This window comes from Orbicella faveolata, unplaced genomic scaffold, assembly GCF_042242905.1.
Source record: "Orbicella faveolata isolate gen_17 unplaced genomic scaffold, um_ofav_v1 contig_3, whole genome shotgun sequence".
Lineage (NCBI taxonomy): Eukaryota > Metazoa > Cnidaria > Anthozoa > Scleractinia > Merulinidae > Orbicella > Orbicella faveolata.
Genome location: NW_028301558.1, coordinates 4,704,213 through 4,727,181, shown reverse-complemented (window position 1 = coordinate 4,727,181; position 22,969 = coordinate 4,704,213). Strand labels below are relative to the sequence as shown.

The window sequence follows — 22,969 nt, the reverse complement described above, 5'->3', positions numbered from 1 at the left end:
TATCACAAATATAAACAGCAAAACGGATGAAGATAACGGTGGAACTTCGATCAAAAGATTTAACCGGAAGTCGTTTCTGACGTGAGCGTGACATAAACTAACTTGCGTTACGCAATTTACGTGATTTGCATTGAATCAAAACCACAGATAATGCTCTCGAGGTCAAAAGCTCAGCTGTCTCCTCGGAGAAGTCACGTCTGTGTGGTTAGCGACTGTATAGACAGTGTAGATGAAAAGATCGCCATGATTTATGTAGTTTCAGCCAAACTTGACTCAATCAAGGAACGTTGGGTTGGTAGCAAGAGTAGAAAGAAACAATACGCTTTTGTTTTTAACCTCAAGTGGTCGGATGGCTCTTTAAGTGTCATCTGGCGCAGTTACAATGACGTTTTCGATTTTCAATGTGGACTGTTGGACTCTTTTCCTGAGGAAGCTGGTACCGTGAGAGGATTTGTGAGGATTATACCTTACCTTCCAGGTATATTTGCATATTTAATATTCATCGGGATTAGTGTGACGAATACCCCTGAGTCGCATGTCTCGGCGCGAAAAAGCAACTGGCAGACCGGTTCTACGAGACAGATACGAGCTGAAAAGAGAAGCAATCGTTTTGCGAGCCAGGGTAATGTATATAGCACTGTGTCCTCATCGGAGAGGGGGTGGGGTTGCAGTTGCAGGTGACCTTTCTATGATGTTGGGAAATTTACTACCCTACTTCCTAAAACTTTAAGCCTTCCAACTCCCACCCCACATCTCTTGTATCACTTTTTAAGGGTAAGGCCCGGCCCCTTTGCATTGATCTTCCACTGAATCAAATTGATCTGGACAGAAATAATTTTTATTTTTGCGACTCAACTCCAAGTGAAATAATCACACTTAAAGTAGGCTGTGATAATTTTTTTTTTTCAGTTTTGGATCATTTCTATGTTTAGCATTCCAAGTTACTTTGAAAGCTGTAACATAATTCTATACCTAATAATAATTATACTTCATATCTGCCACTCATTATTCTTATGGTAAATTAATGCTGCATTTTAATTCACTTTCAGGGAGAAAAATCCTTAGGAAAAGTGATCTAACTCTTGCGGAAGAACGAAAACCAGAGATTGAAAGTTATGTCAAAAAATTGATCAAGCTTCCTCCCAAGATTTCACAAAGCAACATTGTGATGTCTTTTTTGAAAAGAAAGCAAAGTGATCCTGAGTGGTTTCAACAATTTCCACAGGGAATCAATAGACAGGGTGATCATGTAGATATTAGTGATTCAAAGGATTCAATGACAGAAAATACAGTTAAAGAAGGCCAACAGGTACTTCAAGGAGCAGATTTACTTTATGAAGATGACAGTGGACAAGGCAGCTACTTGAATCCCACATTTGAGGCATCAGAAGTCTAAGCTAGTGCCTAAAACCTGCAGGAATCAGTAGAATATTAGAAGTCTTTTAAAGTTGCCAGATAAAGTCCTATGCAGAAGCCAAGTGGTTCACACCGGCAGAAATATTTTCCAGTCTCCACAAACAAGGAGTATTCATAATTCCCTGCAAGTTCAAGATGTTTTTTTTTTTCATAAATGATCGTAGCAATTTTTTAAATTGCATTCTGAGGTAACTTACATGTAAGGTTGTGTAAGCAAACCATGTGTGTCTTCCTGGAAATGATTCAGAAGAAATGTAACTAAGGGTGCATTCCTTTGGGGTGATGTGGATCAGGATCAGTGATCCAAGATCACTCAGATCATGGAACATCAAAGAAGCCAATTAATCCCTGACCAGAGTGGATTCACCGGTTCCTTTGATCAGACCATGTTGGATCACTGATCCCAAAGGAATGCACCCTACGATTTCTGTGGTATAGTGCAATGTCTCCACAGTAAAATTTACCTTGAACCATTTGACACCTTCGTAATTTATCATATGTTTTGGTGGCACAGTTTGTCTTAGATCACTTCTCTTGCATGGAGGATAACTTAAATCCCCTGCAACCTTCAACAGTATTGCTCTCAATCTGCTTCCAACCGGGGTAGAATTCATTAGGCATGGTACGTCAATGGAAAACATGCTAAATGTATACCACGTAACACCGCATAAAATAATGAAGTCTAGCATTAGAGTCAACTTTTAGTAATGCTTATTGTTAAGCAACCAATTGGAATGTGGTCCGTGAACCCTGGAGAAACAGCAGGTTTCGCAAGCACCATCAATGCGTGTGATATACTATTTCATTGTTTGATGAAATTAGAGTTTACAGAATTTAAAAGTTACATTATTTTAATCTAACATGCAGGTTTTTTTATAGTAATGGTGATAGTTCATTGAAATATTCTTGAGATTATGACTATTTACAACCAAGTGCTCAAATGTTCAAGGAACATAGGTTCCAATACCAGCCGCCGTTCAACAAAGGATCCTGCACTCCTCCTCCTAAGGCACAACTAGACGCATGAGCTTTGCATTGTTAATTTCCGCCAATCAAAAACATGCCTACATGAATTGAGCAGGCGGCATAAATTTTCTTTCTAGTGATAAGGAGCATAGCCCAGGAGAGTGGCAGAAATGGAACCCACCGCAAACACAACTTTTTGTCTGCTGTAAATATTTACTATGAGGTTGCATGACTGATAACTGCTGCAGAGGAAAAAAACTGAAATGAAACTAAACATGAATACATAATACAGTCCAACACACACTGGCATAATTTTGATGTTTTCCTTGAATTTCTTTCAGCTTCTCTAACAGTGAAAATGTACTGTACAGACTGGTGACTGGAATGAAACAATAAATAAAATTACCAGACAAGTTCAGGAAATATACAATATTAAGTTACAAATATTTGGGTCTATTTCATTGACTGGATTTCGGAATGTTATTTCTATTATTTAATTATTAACAATGTGTTAACTAAGTTCACATTGGGCACTACAGCAAAATATCCACTAACAGTAACTGGTTTAAGTAGTAAGATATATCTACCATACCAAGATTGTAGCCTTATCTCTTTGGTACTAGCAAAGAAATCAGTCTACACCTAAACTTATTTAGCAGAGAATCACTTAAAATTGAACCTGTGTAAGACTTCTTCACAGAAGAAAAAAAATTAAAATTACAAAACCCACTGGTAAATGTATTCATAACAATTAACTGTACTAATGGCTTTCTTTATGCACTGACTCCATAAAACAGAACAAGGTAATTACATCCTTTGAGACATCCTGCCTAAAAAAAAACACTTTTAATACAATAATGTGCATACATATATATAACGTGCCTTCAAAGTTATTTCTTTCGATGGCATATTTCTAAGACATTTGAGTGAACTGAACTTGCTTTCTTCCAGTCTGTGATGTAGAAAAGATGCAGTCCACAAGTATTGCCACTAGTGTACTGCAGGTGGCAGTATAATGTTTATGATAACTTTCCCATGCCACAATAAAAGCCAAAGCAGTCCATTTCTTCAATTGTTGGTTGTTTCACATTTTCACTGTAATTTGATATCAGTTTGGTTTTTGGGCATTTGACGATATCCTAAAGCAATTTCCTCTTAACATGACAGAAACAGGACACAACATCAGCTGGTATGTGCTATCTTAAAATTATTTTAATCCTACGACACAAAAACACTGCCTCAAGGAAATAAAAATGTAAGTGAGATGTGGAAATAATGTATTTACATACTGAATGCCACAAGCTTTTAACAGCAATTTTGTCATTTAATTGTTTGAATGACTAGCAATTTTACCTAAGCTTAAATTTTTACAATTTTTTTCATTAACACACATGATGAAAAGGGTGTGCTTTTAGTAGGACAATAACTTACAGCTGGTAGAAAACTGATTCCAAATCGTTCCCCCATTTACTTCCCTAAAAAGATTCCAAGAGTTAAATAAAAATTTGTGAGTAAAACTCCGCGAAATCAGAATAAAACCGTGATAGAACAAATTTAATACCAAATCTGCGCACATCAAATAATTCCACAACAGACGATGAATGTTTATATTTCAAACTTAAAACAGAAAATTGAAAATCGAAAACAAAACTCCTCCAACTGGCCACTGTAATCTCTAAGTTTTTTCCTTGAAGCAAACACTAATGTTAAATGTTGCTATCCGATGAACAACAACAAAAGCAATTTTGTAAATGTGAACAATGAACTTTTTCCCGATGGAATCGATTGGATGTACTTGTATCTACATGAAAATTTGACCTCCGCAGTTCTCTAGCCGGCTAACCTTCTGATTTTGGTGGTGTTACCCATCCATATTTTTCATGAGTCTTTACCAATCGTTTATAAGCTGATTCTGCCTCTTTCTTAGAAAATGCCTTTTTAGTGGACCTGTCGATTCGTCCTTGACCCTTCACAACCGCGGCCGAAAATTGTAACACTATCGCTTCCACTGTGTAAGCACTGCTCCAACCCTTGGGAGTTAAAAGTTCCATGCAGATCGCTCCGCCATCTAAAACAAATCCGCCTTCAATTCGTGGCGCTGAAACTCGCATGAAAGGTGGTGCAAATGGAAAATTGTCGGGAAAGGTAATATTCAAAAGAATAAACTTGGTTCCAGTTTCAACCATATCCCTATAGAGCAAACTATCCGTGTCGATTTTGTATAATTTTACGTTCCATTCGTAAAGGTTATCTTCCACAAGTTCCGCTGAAAACAATTTGTTATCGCATCGCATGGTCACATCGTGAAACTCTTTCATTAGACGCTTTGCTCTCACCCTCTCAGCATGCGAAGAGGACATTTCGCCGTCGCTGACTTTCACACCATTGTTAGTCCCTTGAGATTTTGCCGGATGAGAATTTAGGTGTCTTGTTTCGTTGCTCTCCTGAGGCTGACTGCTTATCTCGCCATCCTTTCTTTGGCTTTTGTGATCGTCTCCCTTCGCCTTACATCCATTCTTGTCCGAACCGTCTGCATTCCGTGATTCGCGTCTTACTAATTTTCGAAAAACGGACGCCATCTTTGAACGTCCGTAAGTAAAAATTCAAAGGAAGAGAGAAGTAGACTCAGGGTACACCACGTATCGGTGATATACGTGCTTGGAATTTAACAGTCTCAAAAGGTAAACAGCAATCCTGTGCTTAAAACACTCCTGAGCTAAATTCTAATTAATTCCTGTTGCGACATTAAAATAAACACAGAAGTAAACGACACATATACAAGTTGGTCCCTTCGTTCGTCAACAATAAAATCTCCTGCGGGGTACAAAGAATTGTGGGAAGGTATTTTATCGTCCACAAAAATAGCCTGCGGTTGTGAAAAAATCCCAGCGGTAACACCACATCTCAAAACGAAAACGAGACACTCGAGTGAAAACTGGGTACGAGATCAAACCGAGCGAAGAACCCGCCATTTTTGAAGGTGAAATTTGGCCTGTCTTCATATTTTACCTTTTTCCGAAAAGATGAAAATTAGATGAATACTGCTGGTCGATTCAAATGGAAGCAAACCTCCAAAGGGAGCTAAAGCGTATGTTCTCATGTTTTCCATGCCTTCAGCTTAATACATTGACTAGCTATATTTGTGACCGTGTCGTATGAAACTTTTGACAAGGCTTCTACTCCAATCCCACTCTACCTTTTCGAAGCCTGGAATTTAGGTCACAAGCTAAAACTCATGCGTTAAACTCCTGTAAATGCCTGAGGTAGACGAAGTATCTTAGACATTCAGTGCAAATTTTCTTGTAACTACGTTCAAGCTTCACTGTACTAGTTTTGTGGCTCGGTCAGATTCAACCCTGTTGATTTCCCTCCTGGGCATTTTGAGACTTTTTGACAGGGTATGGCATTTGCTATAACTTGTCATCCCGGGGATGGGGCAATGTCAAAGGCGACGTTATATTTCAGATTTTTAAATATTTATACCTTTGTTTATTTTAAGGTACAGCGAAACCTGTATTAAGCGGACACCCTTGAGACTTTAATTAGTGTCAGCTTAATACAGGGTGTCTGCTTAAAACAGGTTCTGATAAATTGTACAACAGAGTGGGTTTCATTTTAGCGTCGTAAAACCAAAAGCAAACCAGTTACTTACAAATTGGACTACTCAGCCAATCTCAAACCATAGTAAATAAGTTAACCTGCAATCTTTCCCTATATGTTCCTTTTTTTTATCTTCACCATTTTAAACAAAACAAAAATTAATGCCTGATTGCAGGGTATTGATAATTTGCAATCAGTATTTTCTGACTAACAAGTCTATAAAAATATAGTGCACAGACGTTCATAAAACTGAGGCCATCATTTTATTAAGAGGACACAGAGTAAGTCACTTAGCTTTAAAACTACATCATTGAACAATAAATTTTAAAGGAGTCTGAGACCACTTTTAGAAGTAAAAAGCTCTTGAAATGTCTGCTTGATGTAGGTTTTGTGCTACAAAATATGTCAATATTGGTGTCCGCATCTGCTAAATAGAAGTGTCAGCTGAATGCAGGTTTGTTTTACAGTAAAATGTGGGAAGAAAATTTAGGGACTCAATTTGGTATCCTCTTAATAGGGGGTCTGCTTAATACAGGTTTCACTGTATCAGTATACCTCAATGGCTCTCAGATATGCCAAATCACTGCCTACATTTTTTTTTGTTTTCCTTTCAGAGATACAGAGGATAAACAGTTTTGATTTTGTAATGATATTACTCCCAACAGCAGGTTGATAAATTTCTGTCGTCACTGATGAGTTCACCCTCATAAGTCATGTGTACAGTGCTCAATAATTACAATCCGAGTTACTACCTTTCTTCATTTGACTACTTTATTTGCTGTTTCTCTATTCTAAAGTTTCAACATCTTCACAGAAACAGAAAGTATCATGCCTGTTTGCTTGAGGAAAGAAGCCAACATGGCTCTAGAACAAGCCATGTCCTGCTTCAAAGGCTACTGATTAATACATTTGATTGTGCTTAAGCTTTTGCTTGCACTGTAGTTATAACCTATACACAGTGCTCTTAATTTTCTATTCTTGATTATTTCTGTTTGATTTGATTCAGAACTAAATAAAAGGAAAATTAAAGCTCAGGAAAAAGGGGACTTAACAGAAGAGGCCAAGCTCTGCAATGCTGTGGGAGAGTGGCTTTTCCAATATGGTAGGAGCACCTAACTACCTGTACATATAGTCAAACCTTGTTAACTTGTATGCCGAATACCAAGACGTAGTTATATTAATTGGGTTGTATTCATGATTGATGATCCTTGTTTTGGCCAAAAGAAAATGGTCATAATAAGAAGGTTGTATCAGTAAGCTGATTGCATATTTAACCATGTGGTTGTAAGGGGGCAGTGGTCTATGTACCATATTCCTTTTGATCAGTTATAATGTGTGCAGTCAAGAGCTGGATTGATCTATATATGACTTGTGTAGACTGTGGACAGTCTTTCTATACATTTACAGTGATCTTGTTGAGCTATAATGTTCTCTTGTGGGGTGGCCATGAGGCTCAAAGATGGACTAAATAGGTCATTTTCAAATTACCTTTAGCTTCCTTCCCAAACGAATCTTGGTGCCCATCCTTTCATATGAAAATGAGATTTCATTCTCATGCAAATTAAACTCATTTTCTTATGAATAGCTGTGCACCAGGCCTCACTTTGATGGAGAGACTTAGGGCAACTTGGAAATGGGCTGTTGCAAGACATTTATTAAATACGTGAGAAGTACATTAATAACTTGACTGTACAATTCAAGTGATAATTTTGTCATAAACTTCATTTGTAGGGTATTATGAGAAGGCTGTCAAAGAACATACCAGAGAAGTTCAGCTATCTGAAGCAGGACAGGATACTATTGGAACTGCCATTGCTCACCGAAAAGTAGGAGAATGCCTGTGTGCACTTAAAAAGTACAAGGAGGCTCTATTTCACCAAACTTTACATCTTGAGGTATGAAAAAATCATCACGAATTGTGTTCTAGTTAGCAACACAACATCAGATAACGACTGCTTTACATTTTATTATTCCAAATTACTTTTTTCTCTTGGTGATTGATTTAATCATTGCAGTATTGATTATTGTGCAAATTATTCTACATCTACATTTGATTTCTTTGGTAAAGTCATTAGAAGTCACACCAATGTTAAAATTATTGCAAAAAGTTGATTGTGTATATTGTGTAACCCACTTGACTAAAACAGTTCCTTCTACCTACCATTAGGTATACCACTTAACATCGACAAAAAATTTATCTTGTACATGTACCTGTCTTTTATTTTCTTTAAAAGCTTGCTCAGTCAGCGGGGAACCTAGTAGAGGAACAGAGAGCCTTAGCTACTATTGGGCGCACATGGTTTGTCCACTCAGATGATGCAGCCAGCAATGATGAAGTAGAGGAGTGCTTGCTTGAGTCGCAGACAGCTTACCTGAAAAGCCTAGCTGTATGTGACAAGTTACGGGAAACAGTTTCTGAGAAGGAACTATTGGAGATGAGGTCAAGGTTGTATTTGAACCTTGGTCTTACTTATGAAAACCAGAAGGATTCTTCTAGGGCCAAAAGTTTCATGGAAAAGGCCTTGATCATTGCAAGGTATATTTTTCACTTTCTTCATTTATTCAGATGCGTCACATTCCATATTTTTTACCAAAATTGAAATTACACTGTTTTCAACCTTTTTACTAGACACTCCATTGTATTTTGTAAACACCTGTAATAACAGTGAGTGATTAAAATTTTTTTTGTTTTGGCTTCTTTCCATAGAGAACAAGGCCTAAAGGACACTGAATACCTCTGTCTGTTCTCAATTGGAAGTGTTCGGATGAAATCAGATGAAGATGCACATGCCTTGAGGTGCTTCGAACAGGCACTGCAGGTGGCTAGACATGGAAACAAGAAGTTTGACGAGGCTGATGCTTTAGCTATGTTGGGAAAGGTATTTTAGACTCTAGATAGTATAAATGGACCCTGCTAAGGGAAACAAAAACTAGGTGGCACAGGTTAAAGAAAGCCAATAATTAAATGACAGAAAAAGCATATCCGACAGAAAACAATTTGCATTTAACATTGAGGGGAATTCAAGATAACCAAGTTCAACATAGAGGGGTTTAAATGTATTCAAGAAATTGTCATGCACACAAGGAAGAACCAGTGAATTCCATTGAAGATGATGAGGGAACTTACAAAAAGTTATTCCTTCTTCTGTTATGCCAGTTTTACAGATTGAGCAGAGTATTGTGTAAGAGCTGATTTAAGTAGTTCAGTTTATGCCTATGACTGTCTGGTGCAACATGCTTGCAGCATGCAGAGTGGACAAAAGTTTTTTAGCATGGTGTACAACTTGCTTACAATACTGCAGCAAGGTGGTGAGTGTGTGTGAATAGTCATACTGTGAGCATGTTTCAAGCAACAGTCAAAAACCAGACTGTCTAAATCAGCCTAACAACATGGCTGACCACCAAGTGACTTGAAGTTTTTTTCTTTGATTTCCTCATATTGGACCTTTTGTGTATCTCTGTTGAGACAATTGGTTATTAATTTAGTTATCTTACTTGAAAAACATAACATTGTGAGCTTGAAGGACTTCATTTTAATTTCATTATTTTTTAATTTAGATTTTCCTAAAACTTGGAGAATTTGCAGCTGGTCATAAGAATTTAAAGAAAGCATACATTATAAATAAAGCTAAAAGATCAGATGATATGGAGGAACTTAAATCCTGCTTGGCAACAGGTAACATTAGCGCAATGTTGATTATTCTTTTCTCAGTCTGTTTCTGTGCTAAAATAAAATTGGGTGATGAATTGTACTTTTTCACCTGTTAGCCAATTTGTAATGGGAGTAATAACAGAAATTTGTCTTTGTATCCTCATTTCCACCCCTGAGTCAAAGACTGAAGAACAATATTCCATCTCAATATTCCATATCAATAACATATACATGTACCTGGTCAAAGATGTCTACATGGTGTTTTTGACTGATTATTGCTTGCACGTAAAACTTCTAAGCCTTCCTGTCCCAGCAAACAATCAGACAGACACTGTGCAGATTTCTATAGTGCCACAGCATCATTACTTCTTTGGCATATTATGTGGTTTAATCTCAGCTGCCCCCTTTCTGCAAATATGAATTGTCTCAGGCTTGCAAATATTTGATCTTCCAGCGCAATTTAAGCATTTGTAGCTTGTTAACAGAGATATGTTACTTGACTTTTGAACATTGTTTATCATTGTACTCTGTATTTTTATCTCGTAGAACTTTCTTTTTAGCTCCTTTACTTTTGTAAAGCGCTTACAACAGATCTGGATAGGCGCTATATAAATATATTATTATCATTATCGTTATCATCATCATTATTATTGTAAAAGGAGAACAGATTGCATTTATTAACAATAGTGAGGAAAACCTGGCAAGAACTGGAGTAGTCATTTCTATTCTTAATTTTATTTTGTGTGTTTCATATTACAAACACTGTAAGTTTAGTCATGTTGTTTGTTCTGTTAGCCATCAAAGGAATTAGATTTCAAAGAAAACAGACAAGACTCTCAGAACATTCTCTGGATGAACAGATTAAAATTTTGGATACCCTTGGTGACCTGTACTGCCAAGTGAAGGCTTTCCACAAAGCTCTTGGCTGTTACAAGAAAGAGGTATTGCAGCTTTAGTTAGAAGCACTTATTTATTGTTTCCCTACAATTTGCTGTTTGTTATTAGAAGGCTTTTACAGTATGTAATGATATTTTTGCCACAATTAAGTGCCTGTTGAGTGCAGCCCCAGTTACTCCTACTCTTACCCTGACCAGCAATATCTAAATTTTATAGCTTGAACTTGCCAAAGTGGCAGGGAAATCTCACAAGGAGCTGTCATCCATCTACGTGTCTCTTGCAATAACATACTTTGATCTAAAGTGTCCAACTGATGCAATCAACTGCTACATGGAAGAACTGGAAATAATGGAGGAAAGGAATTACAAAGAGGTAAAAGTTTCTTTTCTCTCAACAGTTCTTTTTTGCAGAAGTCCAAATATGTATATTTATATTTCTAAGGTGTAACCAAGGTATTGCTGTGACAGAGGTATCCAAAAGAATTATTTAGAACAAAACAACGTGATCCATCAAACTGCTAGGAAAGAGCTCAAGAGTAGAATGTTGACCTTTCCAAAGTAGTATTTCTGAGCAGAGAGAAGCCTGCAAGTGTTCTGACAAAAAAATTAAACTTTCTTATAATTTGCAATCTTTCCTTTTAGCATTCTGTAGAAAGAGTAATAACCCCACCTCTTGGAGTTCTGTGGTCGTGTTTTATTCATCAGAAGTACCAAACCCATAATTCTGTCCTTCTCCTTCTCTACAGATGTGCGACACGTGGTGTAACATTGCTTATGTTCATGAAAAAGCAGGGCATACTTATGAAGAAATCAAAGACGCTTACATCAAGGCATTGGCATATGCAGAACAATCTGAAAAGCCTCAGTCAGTGGTAGGACTACGCTTAAATTGTTTGTTGCTTGAATTCATTAAACACGCAACAAAAACAAACATTACTGTCAATGTAAAATTGGTTCATGTTTAGTTTGAGTCTGAAGTTATGGATGCACAAAGGAGTTAAAAGATGAGAGTTGCTCAAGGCATAGCCGAGAACAGCTCTAGCTTCTTGGTTGACAAAAACTAATGTCGGCAATCTGTATGCATGCTAAAGCATCACTGAAATATGACTGACTAGTGCTGAGATTGGGACAAAGTGTTGGGAGTGTCACTCTCATGAAAACAAATTGTCCATCTTACTGTAGTCTCTGTAAGCTCTAAAATTTGATTTTGTCTTTATCACTGGTGATGCCTTCCTTATGACATCTGCAAGTTCTCTCTAAGAAAATGTACCTTTATTTTAACAGCTTAGGGTTTGGAAGTGCTTGGCATGTATTCAGAAAGCATTTGATCTCACAGACAAGTACAAAAAGTCACTTGATAAAGTTGCAGAACTTCAAAATCAGTTCGGTGTTGAGGACATTAGTGATGACAGTGATGAGGAAGGAGAAAATAATAATGATGATGAACTTACAGAAGTTTTGATAGCAAAAGATTTACTACTATCAGAATCTGGTAAGTGCAAGTCAAGTTTCCAACATCAGAATCAGTGCATACAAGGACATTGTTGTTTCAAGTCTTTGGTGCACAATTCTTTAAAACCAGTTTGACTTTCTTTTTCCTTTGTGTCACATTTAACAAAATTTTGAAACTAAGGAAAATAAAGAGTAAATTGACTGGTGATGACACTAGTATGCCTTGCTGTGATTGGTTACACGCGTTTTTTGTTTAGATGAAGTAATTTATGGCTTAAGATTTCAATAAAGAACACATGGCAACTGTTTTTGCTGATAATTGTTTCAGATATATATATAACACTTTGAAGCCAAACTTTTTGTTAAACCAATAGAACATAACCATAAGTTATTAATATCACTCAGATGAAAAAGATAAACAGTGTGATTGAAAAGTGTTTTACTGGGGCGTCATCATCATCGTCAGCATCATCATTGTCAGCATCATCATCGTCATCATCTGTCCTATCATTGTCAGGTGGGGCATAGGGCTTCAGTGACTCTTCACCACTCGCTCTGGTGGACAGCCACTTGGTAGGCCTACTCCCAACTCTTTCATGGGACACGTTAATGAAATTAACCATCAGTTGTGAATGGAACAATTTGTCCAAGTAAAATTCAAACCAATACTGCAATGTCCAAAAATTGCTACTGAGCGCTAGAAAAGTTACAGTTGTTTCAAGTTGTTAGAAAAGGACAACATGTATTCCCTGGGAAGTAGATGATCAAATATATTTTGCTCTTGGTTTAGAAGATGAAAGCTGTGATGATGACAATGAAGGAGACGAGACTAAAGCTAAAAATAATTTAAAACCAATAAGAACAAGACGTCAGGTAAGCTACAGTAATTAGCAGTAGTTGTCAATTTTCATTTTGACAGTACAGTCATGTAAATGAACAACACTGAAAGTGATTGACAATGTGTAAAGTATTTGTAACAAGATATGAGGGATGAAGGTTAAGGCTGGTTTTCACTGGCGCATAAGCAGAAGTGACATATGCAGCCACAGTAAGAGACTGATAATTACCACTTTTTGTTGGAAATTTCCAACAAAAGGTACTAGTTATCAGCATCTTACTGTGTCTACATGTGTCGGCTTATGCTTATGTGCTGGTGAAAAGCCTTTAGAACATTCCCAGTCTCCCAAGTGAGTCTAAATAATTTTGGGTAAGTGTGTTTCTTTAGGTGTATTTTGTAGATCAGTTGTCCAGATTAGTCCCATCAAAACAGAGTTTTCACCCCTAGTAATTTGCAGTTTGTTTCCATTTTGTAATAATTGAAGGTTATTGAGAAAGTTTTTTTTTGTTTACAGCGAAAACATGTTAATGAGAAAGGGGAGACTCTACTTCATGAGGCTGCAATTGCTGGAAATTCACAGCGTGTTAAAGAGCTATTAGCAAAGGCAAGCCTACGTATTACACCCGAATATTTCTTTACAGATGGGTCAGGTCCCACTAAGAGAGGCCCTATATAAATTGTGTCAAATCATTGTTGAGCATATGTAAACGAAGCATTACTTGCTAGATAACCTTGGGATGGAGTGACCCACCAGATTTCTTTGATCACTACAAATTTTGCATTGTAAAGGCTATTTTGCTCTTTACTGTAAAGAATAAGGTATTCATCCGTGCCAAAAGCAGCTAGATTCTTTTACAAAGGCTGCACTGCATGTTTCATTTAATAAGTTCAATCATTTGCTTGATCAAGTGCACAACTCTAACATATAAAAAGTTTGCATTTAAAGAAACATATTTTTCACAAATACTACCAAAGCCAATTTCATGAACTAGGCTGTTACTTAAGCCAGGAATATGGGACCAGCCATGATCACTAATAACCACTATCATTAACCACTAACCACTGAAAACTTAGCTAACCACTGAAAATGTATCTAACTGCTGACTGCTGACAACTGCAGGCACGTTCTTTAAAGTAAATAATGCCAACTGACACCTATCAGAATATGCTTTTAATAAGATTAACTTCTGCCTACGTAGATGTTATATTTTTTCTGACACAGCTATCGCATAAAGCAGAGCCTCGTTGACTATTGCACAGTGCCATTTTGCATTCATACACTCAGTAGAATCAGTGTTGCCTGTCAGTTTCTCTGAAAAACCAATGCCTGTGCTGTAACAACTGGTTTGGTGACTGTAAACTGAAATGACTAGCCCAGAAGTTGGGGCTGGGACAACTTCAAAGACTTGACTCAATTTCTTCCTCCTTATCGGTAAAGTAATAAAAGATGCTCTGCTTACATGGTATATTATCATTATAAAACTGGTTTGTTTTCTGGTTCATTTCCTTGTGTTGCACATAAAATGAAAATCTTATAACTGACATGTTAACTAGGTCATAAACTTCAAAAAGACAAGAAATATACTGCTATTTTCTGAAGTGGAAACATTAATTTTTTGAAATACTGTAACATTAGGAAGTTCTGAATAACTTCTTCACTTGAGCAAGGTAGAACATTACTTCTTTAATCTGTGTTGCATCATTTATTGGCAAGTTATATCACTAGTGAGACCTCTCACATGTATTACAGGCCCAACTGAAAACACTGAACATCTGTAATAAATATTCATCATTTTCATTGACTTTATTCTTTCCTTACTCTTTCAGGGTGCTGATGTCAATGCAAGAGATTACTGCGGGTGGCTTCCCATTCATGAGGCTTGCAACCATGGTCACTTAGGTCCTGTTCATCCCTCATTATAAACAACAACAAAAGGCTGACAACACGAGCCTCACTTTAGCCTTTTACCCAGATTTAGTAGGAACTAAGAAAATGAAATAATAAGAATCTGGTGTATTTTTTGTGATTGTGTTGTTCTAGAAGATATCCATATCCCTCCCACAAAAGGCATGTTAATTTGTGTTACTCCCTTCACTATCACAGTCTCTTGTAAATTGTCACCTAGCCTTGTACTTCCCTTTAAAATTGGGCTTTTGAAACCCCTTTCCCCCTTGAAATTTGTAGTGGCCTTTCTTAGGACAGATGTGGACAACCTCTTGTGACTTTTTTACTCAAGATCTGCCTTGCGCTTCACTAGATCTGCCTCTCGCTTTGCTTGAGGGTGATGATTAAGCAAAGGTTCGCTTAAGGGTGATGATTAAGTGAGGTCAAATTATAGCAAGTCTAGTTTTCTTGGTGTGACTAGAAACACTCTTCTGTGTTCCATATAAAGCCCTCCTTGCACAGGTATGGTCAAAGTTTTTTCTATTAATTGAAATGATTTTTTGGTCCTAACTAATCCCAGCAGTCACAAAATCCTTATTTCCCTTTACAGTCTTATTTCGGGTTCTAATGGATAAATTAAAAAAGTAAATTAACTAATTATCTCAGGGGAAAAATCTTCACCTACAGCCAATTTTTCTCTAATGAAGATGTCCGTAATTGATTATATTTAATGACAAAAATGCATGGAAGGCAGAAAGGAGAGTGTTTTGGTTGACTTTTAACATGTGAATCCAAGGCTTTCATCTTTTCAACAGATGTGGCCAAGGTTTTGCTGATGGCAGGGTCAAATGTTAATGACCAGAGTGGTCAACACTGCTGTGGTGTCACACCGCTTCATGATGCAGCTGAAAATGGTCATCTTGATGTGGTAAAGCTCTTGCTGTCACATGGGGCATCTATCAACCTGAAAGACAGCAAAGTATGTATGAAAGTCTATTATGATCATACCTCTTACCGTTAATTTCCATCCCTGTCAAAATTTTCATGACCTCTTAATGCTGGCATCCAAATAACCTTTTGAAAGGTACAAGTCAGAGGGAATTTGTTTGTTTGCCCTCAAATTTGGACAGTAGCTAATTTAACATATAAACAATAAAGACCTGTTTGTGACTTTTATTCTTTTGAAATATTTTTTCTCCAACAGTGATTTTGTAGTATCACTTGACATTTTTTTGCCCAATTTTGAAAGTTTTCTTTTACTTTTTACTGCAACTGAAACTGAGGAACAAATAAGTGGAAAAAAAATTGCTTTGACTTGTAGCTTTCAGAAGGTGATTTGGATGCTTCTTTTAGAGGTCAAGAAAAATTCTACAATGTTCATTTTGTTTCAGTTTTCTTGGTACATGTATAGTTAGTCGGCCAGCTCCATGAGCTTTAATTTGATATAGGAGTTTAGATATCTTCAGTTTGAACTGGAATCCCCTCATCACTTGGACACAAGACACCTCTTAAAGTATACAGCAACCCTTAAGATCAGTAACTGAATAAATTAAATTTATAAAAATTGTCAAAAAAATAGATGAAATGAATTTAATGATCATCAAATAATGGCTCTGACTTATATAATATCTATTTTCTTTGCAAACTGAAAACCCCTGTAAATCCAGGGCAACATTGCAATTATTTTGCAAGGTAAGGGGATTGAAGTTTTAATCACATGGAGATTCTGATATTTATTTGTCACTAGGGATGCACAGCCTTGGATTCTGCAATCCAAACACTTAAAATTGATAAGACTGATGATAGCTTATCCACAGGAAGACAGCAGGTAGTTAAATTCCTTCGAAATTACAAAGGGGCTGAGAATAGTGCAGAATTAAGGAGAAGAAATACTGCCTTTCATGATGACAGTGACGAAGGAGACTCTTCTGGAGAAAGTGCACCAAGTGCTTTAAAGAGATTTAATGAAAAATTGAAGAAGAAAGAGATGGAGAGACTTCAAAGAATGAATGGGACTGTCTGTGAAGAGAGTAGTCCAGAAGACATAGACGAAATACATCCAAAGAAAACCAACAAAGGGTTAATGAGGGAAGATGATGATTCACAAGAGAACCAGCATGAAGTTATCCTATCTTTTCCTTCTAGCTCATCTACACAGTTTCAAAATTATTCTGGCAATCATATTGAGAACCAGTCGACTGGGTTACGGATAGATAGCAGTGTTGATGATATGGTTCCTTCTGATGTTGCTGAAACATTTTCTGATGCCAGTGACTATGAAGAAAATGATAATGGAGATGTGGATAGCACATATTCATCGATGGATGAAGGGAACAATGGAATTGAAATGGTAGACTGGAATGATCAAGACTCTGTTATTACGGGAGCTACTCTTGTTGATCCTGTTGCTAGAAGTACCAGTCATTTGAGTGGTCGAGTGCCATCTCTGGTCACTCAAAAAACTGCAGATTGGCTTGTTAATGACATGGGGCCAAGAACTGCCAAACGTAAACGTCCAGCAAAACAAGTGAAGCTTCCAGGGTCTTTACAGCGGAGAAAAAGAATTAACCATGCAACAATTACCAGGCCTAAACATGGGTTAAGCCCTGGTGTATCACAAAAAATGCCTTGTGCGAAGCAATCAACATTAGCTGTTTCCAAAGAAGCTAGAACACATCAGAATTCAATTCATGTCCCTTCTGTTAATGTTTCCACCCCAGTACCATCTAGACCAGAGGCTGTTTCTACCATCTCAGGTGCAAACTCTGGATTAACTATCTCTGCAACAAGTCCTAGACATATCGTGGCCCCAGGGGGGACACCACCCATGCGCCTGCGGGTACAGGTGCAGGGCAAAGTTTTTCTGATTCCATGTCCTCAGGGCTGTGCACAAGAAGCCAAGAATATTGGTTGGCTGGCTGAACAGGTAAGTGAGAATGTTGATGGTAACTGTTGCTTGTAATATTTTTCTTTACACCTCACATGTGTGTTGCTCCAGAGAATATCTATACCCCCCTTCACCCCTGCCTGATTTTGACCCCTTCCCCCTGCCCATCTGTTAAAACATTCCATTCTGAATCGCCAGTACCCTTGTACATTTACACCTCTCAAGTTTGACAGTCTCAACTTTGAAATATCAAGCTTCAATAATTGAAAGCAAATCCACCCTCAACCTAAGACTTGGGTTATGGTGGAATTGACACAGTTCGCACAGACTTGAAAGTCCTTGAAATATTGTCACAGCCTTGAAAAGTCATTGAGAATGACAAATTTGGATGTTCTCTCTCTGAGACATCTGTGAATTTTGACTAGAAGTCCTGAAATAGTGTTGACAAAATACTTGAAACTACGGGATAAAAAAGCAGCATTAATGTAACTGAGTTATTGGGAGTCAACTGTACACACTGAAAATGTTTTTTAGATGCAAGGCAATAGTAGGAACCAAGAATGCAAATAACAGCCAGTAGGACTGTGTTCCAGGACTGTCAATAAGGGCCGTAACCTGTAACACCTGTTATTATATGACTATTATATCCTGTGCTGTGATTGGTTACCCAAGAGGGCAAGATAGAGCTATCTTGCCCGCTCGGGACTACCTGCCGTGTCCAAGGGACTACCTGCCGTGATCAAGGCTACAGGTGAATGAAAACTTGAATACAGCCCTGTGTTCCTCAACATAAATTTGTTTCTCATTCACCTTGAAGGCTGCTCTCAGGTACTTCTCATCTTTTGGCCTTCGTCCTGTGTTGGCCTTGAAAACAAGGGAAGGAGCTTTTCTGTCAGTGGAAGATAAGATTTCAGATGTACTGTCAAATAATGAAGAAGTCATGGCATCTGTGGAATCTTGGGACTTGCCAGCTCTGTCTGAAAGATATCGTGATGCATGTGCCAATTCCAATACAAGTAAGTGATTATCAATCTGTTACTTTAAGATGAAACATTTATTAACAAATTTGAGGCCACTATTTTGATGGTTCTTTAAATTGTTTAGCCATTATGCACATGACCAGAATTTGACTGGGTTATTCTTTTCACTATTAACCAGTTTCAAATTTTTTTACGTCTTTTGAAATTGACTTAGCTGTAGATCACTTATTATTGTCAGCTAATATTCCCATAGTCTCTCTTCTTCCTGCTCTGGGGGAGGGAAAAAGAGAGACCATGTGGACAAGGTTGTTAATATTTTGTTGTAAGGATGAGTAGCTTGTAAAACATATTAAGTAATTTTTTTCCGTCACTAGTCACTGTTAGCTAGTGCTATCTACATGCTACTCGAATGTGTTGTATTATTTTAGGCTGCAAAAAGGTTAGCTACTAGATTTTGAGGTAATTAATGTTTATGGCATCATAATGTTTGTCCAGCAACAAGAACAGACATACTGCACATCCTTGAGGCTGATCCACAGCTATCAAGCTTCAGCTTATCAAACAAAGCTTTACAAGATGTCCATGTACTACCACTGATCAGAGCTCTCCAGTGTCATGACACTCTCACCAAGTTTACACTACCTGGCAACAGGATAGGTATGTACATGTGGTACATGATATTATACCCTAAAGTTCCCACAAGTGACAAGTGACAACCCAGTTTTAATGATACAATGGAAGGATTGTTACCTTTGGTTATTAATGTGGATCTGTGGTGACCATGCAAAGTTGTACCGTTCAAAAATTGCAATAATAAAAGGCTACCATAAAGCCCAAATTAACCAGAACTTTACAGTACTATAAATAAGGCTGGTAGATATTTAGTTGCTCAATGTGATACCAGAGGACTTTGGAAAAGTATTTGCTTAGCATGAATAAATGAATTATAAATAATCATTAAAAAATAATGATAAATATTAATAATAAATGATTATAAAGGACATATTTTGAAGGACTGTATGTACTTGTTGCTGAGCTAGATGTCCAAAGAAACGCACTACCTCTTCAGAAAGAAACCACCGATAGCAGTTATAATTTGTACATTACTTCTTTCAATACAATAATTATTATTACTTGGCCAGTGAGAATATGTTCTATCCCTTTAGGTGACTCTGGTGTCCAGCATCTGGCAGCAGCTTTGTCTACTCTCCCATCTCTCACTGTGTTGGACTTGACATCTAATGGAATAACTCACAAAGGGCTATCCTTCATAGCCAGTGCTTTAACTACCAGGGACTCCACAAGCTCAGGGACACAGCAGGTGTGAAGACAACCTTTCGTCTATATAGAATCAATCATCACCTCATTTCTTCTCAGTTCTAATACAAAGTCGAGAATGTAGGTTAAAGGAATAAAGAAACAAATGGCATGAAAAATTACTGTAATAGGTATACTCAAATTCTCCCAACTATAAGAATACAATTAATTTACTATAATTTGTTATGACCAATTAAAATGGCGCTGTTGTGTTTAACGTGCTTATGATACAAACTGTTTGGCTATATCAAGCCTACATGTCATGCCAAAGTAATGCAGGTAATCCAAGTTGTGATATAACTTTTAGTGATGTGTCTATTGTGTACTTGGACATGCTTGTGCTGTTGCTCAAGAAAAACCTTCAACAAACTCTTTCAGAGTGCCTCTTCAAAGACCTCATCAAAAGCAGCTTATGTAAGAGCCAAATATGTGCAATAGTAATATTGAGTTTTCTGTAGAACTGTGCTCTGAAGAAACTGGAAGAGTTTAGCATCAGTTACAACTGGCTGGGAGACAGTGCTGGCACTTCACTGGCTGTGATTCTTAACAGATGTTCTATTCTGACAACTTTGAGAATTGAATCTTGTGGTCTCACAAGTCATGTTACAGCCCAAGGAAAAGAATTCCCTGTGGCTCTTAAAGGTAGATATACATCATAGTTCATTTCATGAATCATAGCAAGACAAATTATTAGTGTTGTTTTAGGCTTGGAAATCAGACTTCATAGTTACTCTAGTGCTCTAAGTAGAGCTCATCGTCATCATTAATTCCAATTCCCAAGCTGGGAAGTAATGCAGCAGAGTTATTGCAACCTTCTTCAAGGTGTGCAGAAGAAATGACTCATTATAATATCTTGGGTTTGTTTAGTTTTTATTGACATGTGAAAATTTAATGTTCGAAATAAAAGCAATGTTGTTTGTATAAGAAAGTAAAGATTTCAGGAATGTTCACAAATGTGGCATTGTTTATAGCAATGAAACAAAGTGGTACTCTATATTCAGTAAACTTGAAATGAAGAAAACCTTATTTCAGTCTCCTCAGTCTAAAAGAGTGCTCAAAATACTTACATATGTAATAGTGGCGTTTTTAATGACATTTTTAAAAGCATAGAGATACTTCACTCGGACCAATTAGAAAACTCAGTAAATGCAATACCAAGGCAAGTGAATGATACTTTTTTGACAGCTGATCAAAAAGCACTAATGCATTCCATGTCATCTTCAGGATCCAGGTTATTGCACCTGTCTGTAGCCTACAATTCCCTTGGTCCTCAGGGAACAACAAATTTGATAACAGCTCTTCCTTCTGCATCATTGCACCACCTTAATATAACGTCGTCATTGGAAGATAAAGGAAGTCAATCAGTTATTCAGAGTATGGTGGAATTTATGGAAGTATGTCATTGCAAGTGTTTCTATTGCATGTGTCTGGTGTTAAGGTGGTAAAAAGAACCTACAAATGTAGCCAATAATATTATTGTTACAATCAAATACTATATCTAAAGAGGAATTTGGAAAAGAGAAGTTAAGGCTATTTGCATTAAATTTCTCAGGCCATGCCTGGGCCATATCATGTTAATCACAGATAATTAATTTTAGTGATTTGTGTCAGTTGTGCCTAGCACGTTATTATGGTGATGTAGTGGGGTTTCTGTTACATTTGTGGTCATTTCCCACCTTGTTTCTCAATTACCTCAAAGGAAACTGACATAACTTTGAAATTTTATTTCAATCTGGAATCTGAGGGCTACAGCTGATTTGTTAGTCGTAATATTGTCAAGTGTTACCAAAACCTCCACTGTTAATGTACCAGTACTTATTCAAGTTACTTGGTTATTTTCTATTATTCAACTGAGTGCCAGTTAAATTTTTTGTATTTTTCCACTGCATATAAACAGTTTGTAATGTTTTGATGTTGCCATTTTTAGAGTGGCTGTACCCTTTCTGATCTGGTTCTTGGAGATTGTTACATCGGTGACAAAGATCTAGAGATACTTATGAAGGCCAGGCATATGTTCTCTGGACTGCAGTACCTGGATCTTAGCTGTAACAATATTGGAAATGATGGGGTACCAATCCTGGCAAGGTCAGACTTGGTATCATTAGTTTGTTTTAATTTTTAATATCTTGCCATTTGGGAAATGAGCTGGCACTCCTGCCATGGGAAGGAGAAAAGACTGAATGCAAGAGATGCATGAAGTCTGGGAAGTGATGTTACCTCTTGTGATTAGCACATTAGAAGTTGTTCTTGTTCAGATATAAATTATGTAAAGCCCCTAGTTATGCTTTGTTAACAGAACTGTATGGAGGGGCAAGTGTGTCCAACAACATTACTGATGACTGTAGCTCCAGTCAGCCCTATTCCCATTCCTGATCAACAAGATAACACTCGTGCTATCATATTTTTCCTAGTCTACTGCAAAAAAGCTGCAAACTTTCAAGTCTCACACTGGGTGGCAATGTAAGGATCAGCACTGTTGGTGCAGAATCCCTGCTGATGGCAGCGAAGGACAGTAAAGCCCTTCAAAAACTTAATTTATCAGCATGTGGAGTTACCTCACCACTTGATGCAGCATTCTGTGATGCTTTGAAAACTTTAGTTTGTCAAAATGATGGAGAAAGTTCTTTAACAGAGCTGGATCTATCTCACAATCTGATAAGTGTTGTTGACAAAGAGAGACTTGCAGAAGAATGGGAACTGAGATCTACAGGAGAGAGTTCCTCTTGTTTGAATGATAATCTTTGCATTTTTACAAAGTTGTAAATACTGTTTGTTGGTCATAAATTAATTCTGTAAATAAGTTTACATAATTGTAGAATCTCAAGTGTTGTATTGTACACTGTACAATAGGAATTGTAATTCGACAATTGAATCCTTATTCAAAATATTGCTACATATTAAACAATGCTTTGGAATGTCTCTTCACTGCTTGGACAATTATGGATGTCAGTTTTATATAATGTATGCAATAAAGTTAAACTTAGTATTACACAAATTATAGGAATTCACACTGCTTACCATGTTAAATAAACATGGTAGTGCTACAACAAGAAAAGATCTATTTAACATGGCAAGCAGTG

General features: G+C 37.2%; 3 protein-coding genes and 1 long non-coding RNA gene across 5 annotated transcripts; 2 read left to right on the top strand and 2 right to left on the bottom strand.

The window, feature by feature from the left end:
* The first annotated feature begins 135 nt into the window (after positions 1-135).
* LOC110053251 (SH3 and PX domain-containing protein 2B-like) lies at positions 136-2,826 on the top strand. The gene is made up of 2 exons (XM_020759461.2): positions 136-478; positions 1,050-2,826. Exons 1-2 carry the CDS (start codon positions 151-153, stop codon positions 1,394-1,396), a joined length of 675 nt encoding a protein of 224 aa, XP_020615120.2. The 5' UTR covers positions 136-150; the 3' UTR covers positions 1,397-2,826.
* A 1,080-nt stretch (positions 2,827-3,906) lies between these two features.
* LOC110053249 (ubiquitin-conjugating enzyme E2Q-like protein 1) lies at positions 3,907-5,230 on the bottom strand. Its single transcript, XM_020759460.2, has one exon. The coding sequence runs from the start codon at positions 4,959-4,961 to the stop codon at positions 4,221-4,223; it is 741 nt and encodes a 246-aa protein (XP_020615119.1). The 5' UTR covers positions 4,962-5,230; the 3' UTR covers positions 3,907-4,220.
* Positions 5,231-5,302: 72 nt separating this feature from the next.
* Positions 5,303-22,814, top strand: LOC110053247 (tonsoku-like protein). 2 transcript variants are annotated; one of them, XM_020759458.2, is made up of 22 exons: positions 5,303-5,470; positions 6,989-7,084; positions 7,714-7,877; positions 8,217-8,518; positions 8,690-8,861; positions 9,541-9,658; positions 10,430-10,575; positions 10,748-10,903; positions 11,277-11,402; positions 11,815-12,022; positions 12,776-12,855; positions 13,335-13,424; positions 14,648-14,720; positions 15,521-15,684; positions 16,453-17,631; positions 18,410-18,608; positions 19,068-19,229; positions 19,739-19,893; positions 20,348-20,531; positions 21,114-21,283; positions 21,817-21,974; positions 22,301-22,814. In XM_020759458.2, exons 1-22 carry the CDS (start codon positions 5,440-5,442, stop codon positions 22,650-22,652), a joined length of 4,485 nt encoding a protein of 1,494 aa, XP_020615117.2. In that variant the 5' UTR covers positions 5,303-5,439; the 3' UTR covers positions 22,653-22,814. The 2 variants fall into 2 exon arrangements, with proteins under 2 accessions (XP_020615117.2, XP_020615116.2); XM_020759457.2 differs by having other exon boundaries at positions 12,773-12,855.
* On the bottom strand, positions 13,668-18,541 carry LOC149106143 (uncharacterized). Its single transcript, XR_016209730.1, has 2 exons — positions 18,403-18,541; positions 13,668-15,669 (listed from the first exon to the last, which is right to left on the bottom strand). It is a non-coding gene; the product is annotated as an uncharacterized LOC149106143 (long non-coding RNA).
* Positions 22,815-22,969: the final 155 nt, after the last annotated feature.

Bases quoted from the DNA above. Each gene is read 5' to 3' on its own strand.
- LOC110053251 (XM_020759461.2), top strand. From the start codon at position 151: ATGCTCTCGAGGTCAAAAGCTCAGCTGTCTCCTCGGAGAAGTCACGTC. The intron at 479-1,049 runs GTATATTTGCAT...ATTCACTTTCAG, and splicing joins GATTATACCTTACCTTCCAG to GGAGAAAAATCCTTAGGAAA.
- LOC110053249 (XM_020759460.2), bottom strand. From the start codon at position 4,961: ATGGCGTCCGTTTTTCGAAAATTAGTAAGACGCGAATCACGGAATGCA.
- LOC110053247 (XM_020759457.2), top strand. From the start codon at position 5,440: ATGGAAGCAAACCTCCAAAGGGAGCTAAAGC. The intron at 5,471-6,988 runs GTATGTTCTCAT...GATTTGATTCAG, and splicing joins CCTCCAAAGGGAGCTAAAGC to AACTAAATAAAAGGAAAATT. The intron at 8,519-8,689 runs GTATATTTTTCA...TTCTTTCCATAG, and splicing joins AAGGCCTTGATCATTGCAAG to AGAACAAGGCCTAAAGGACA.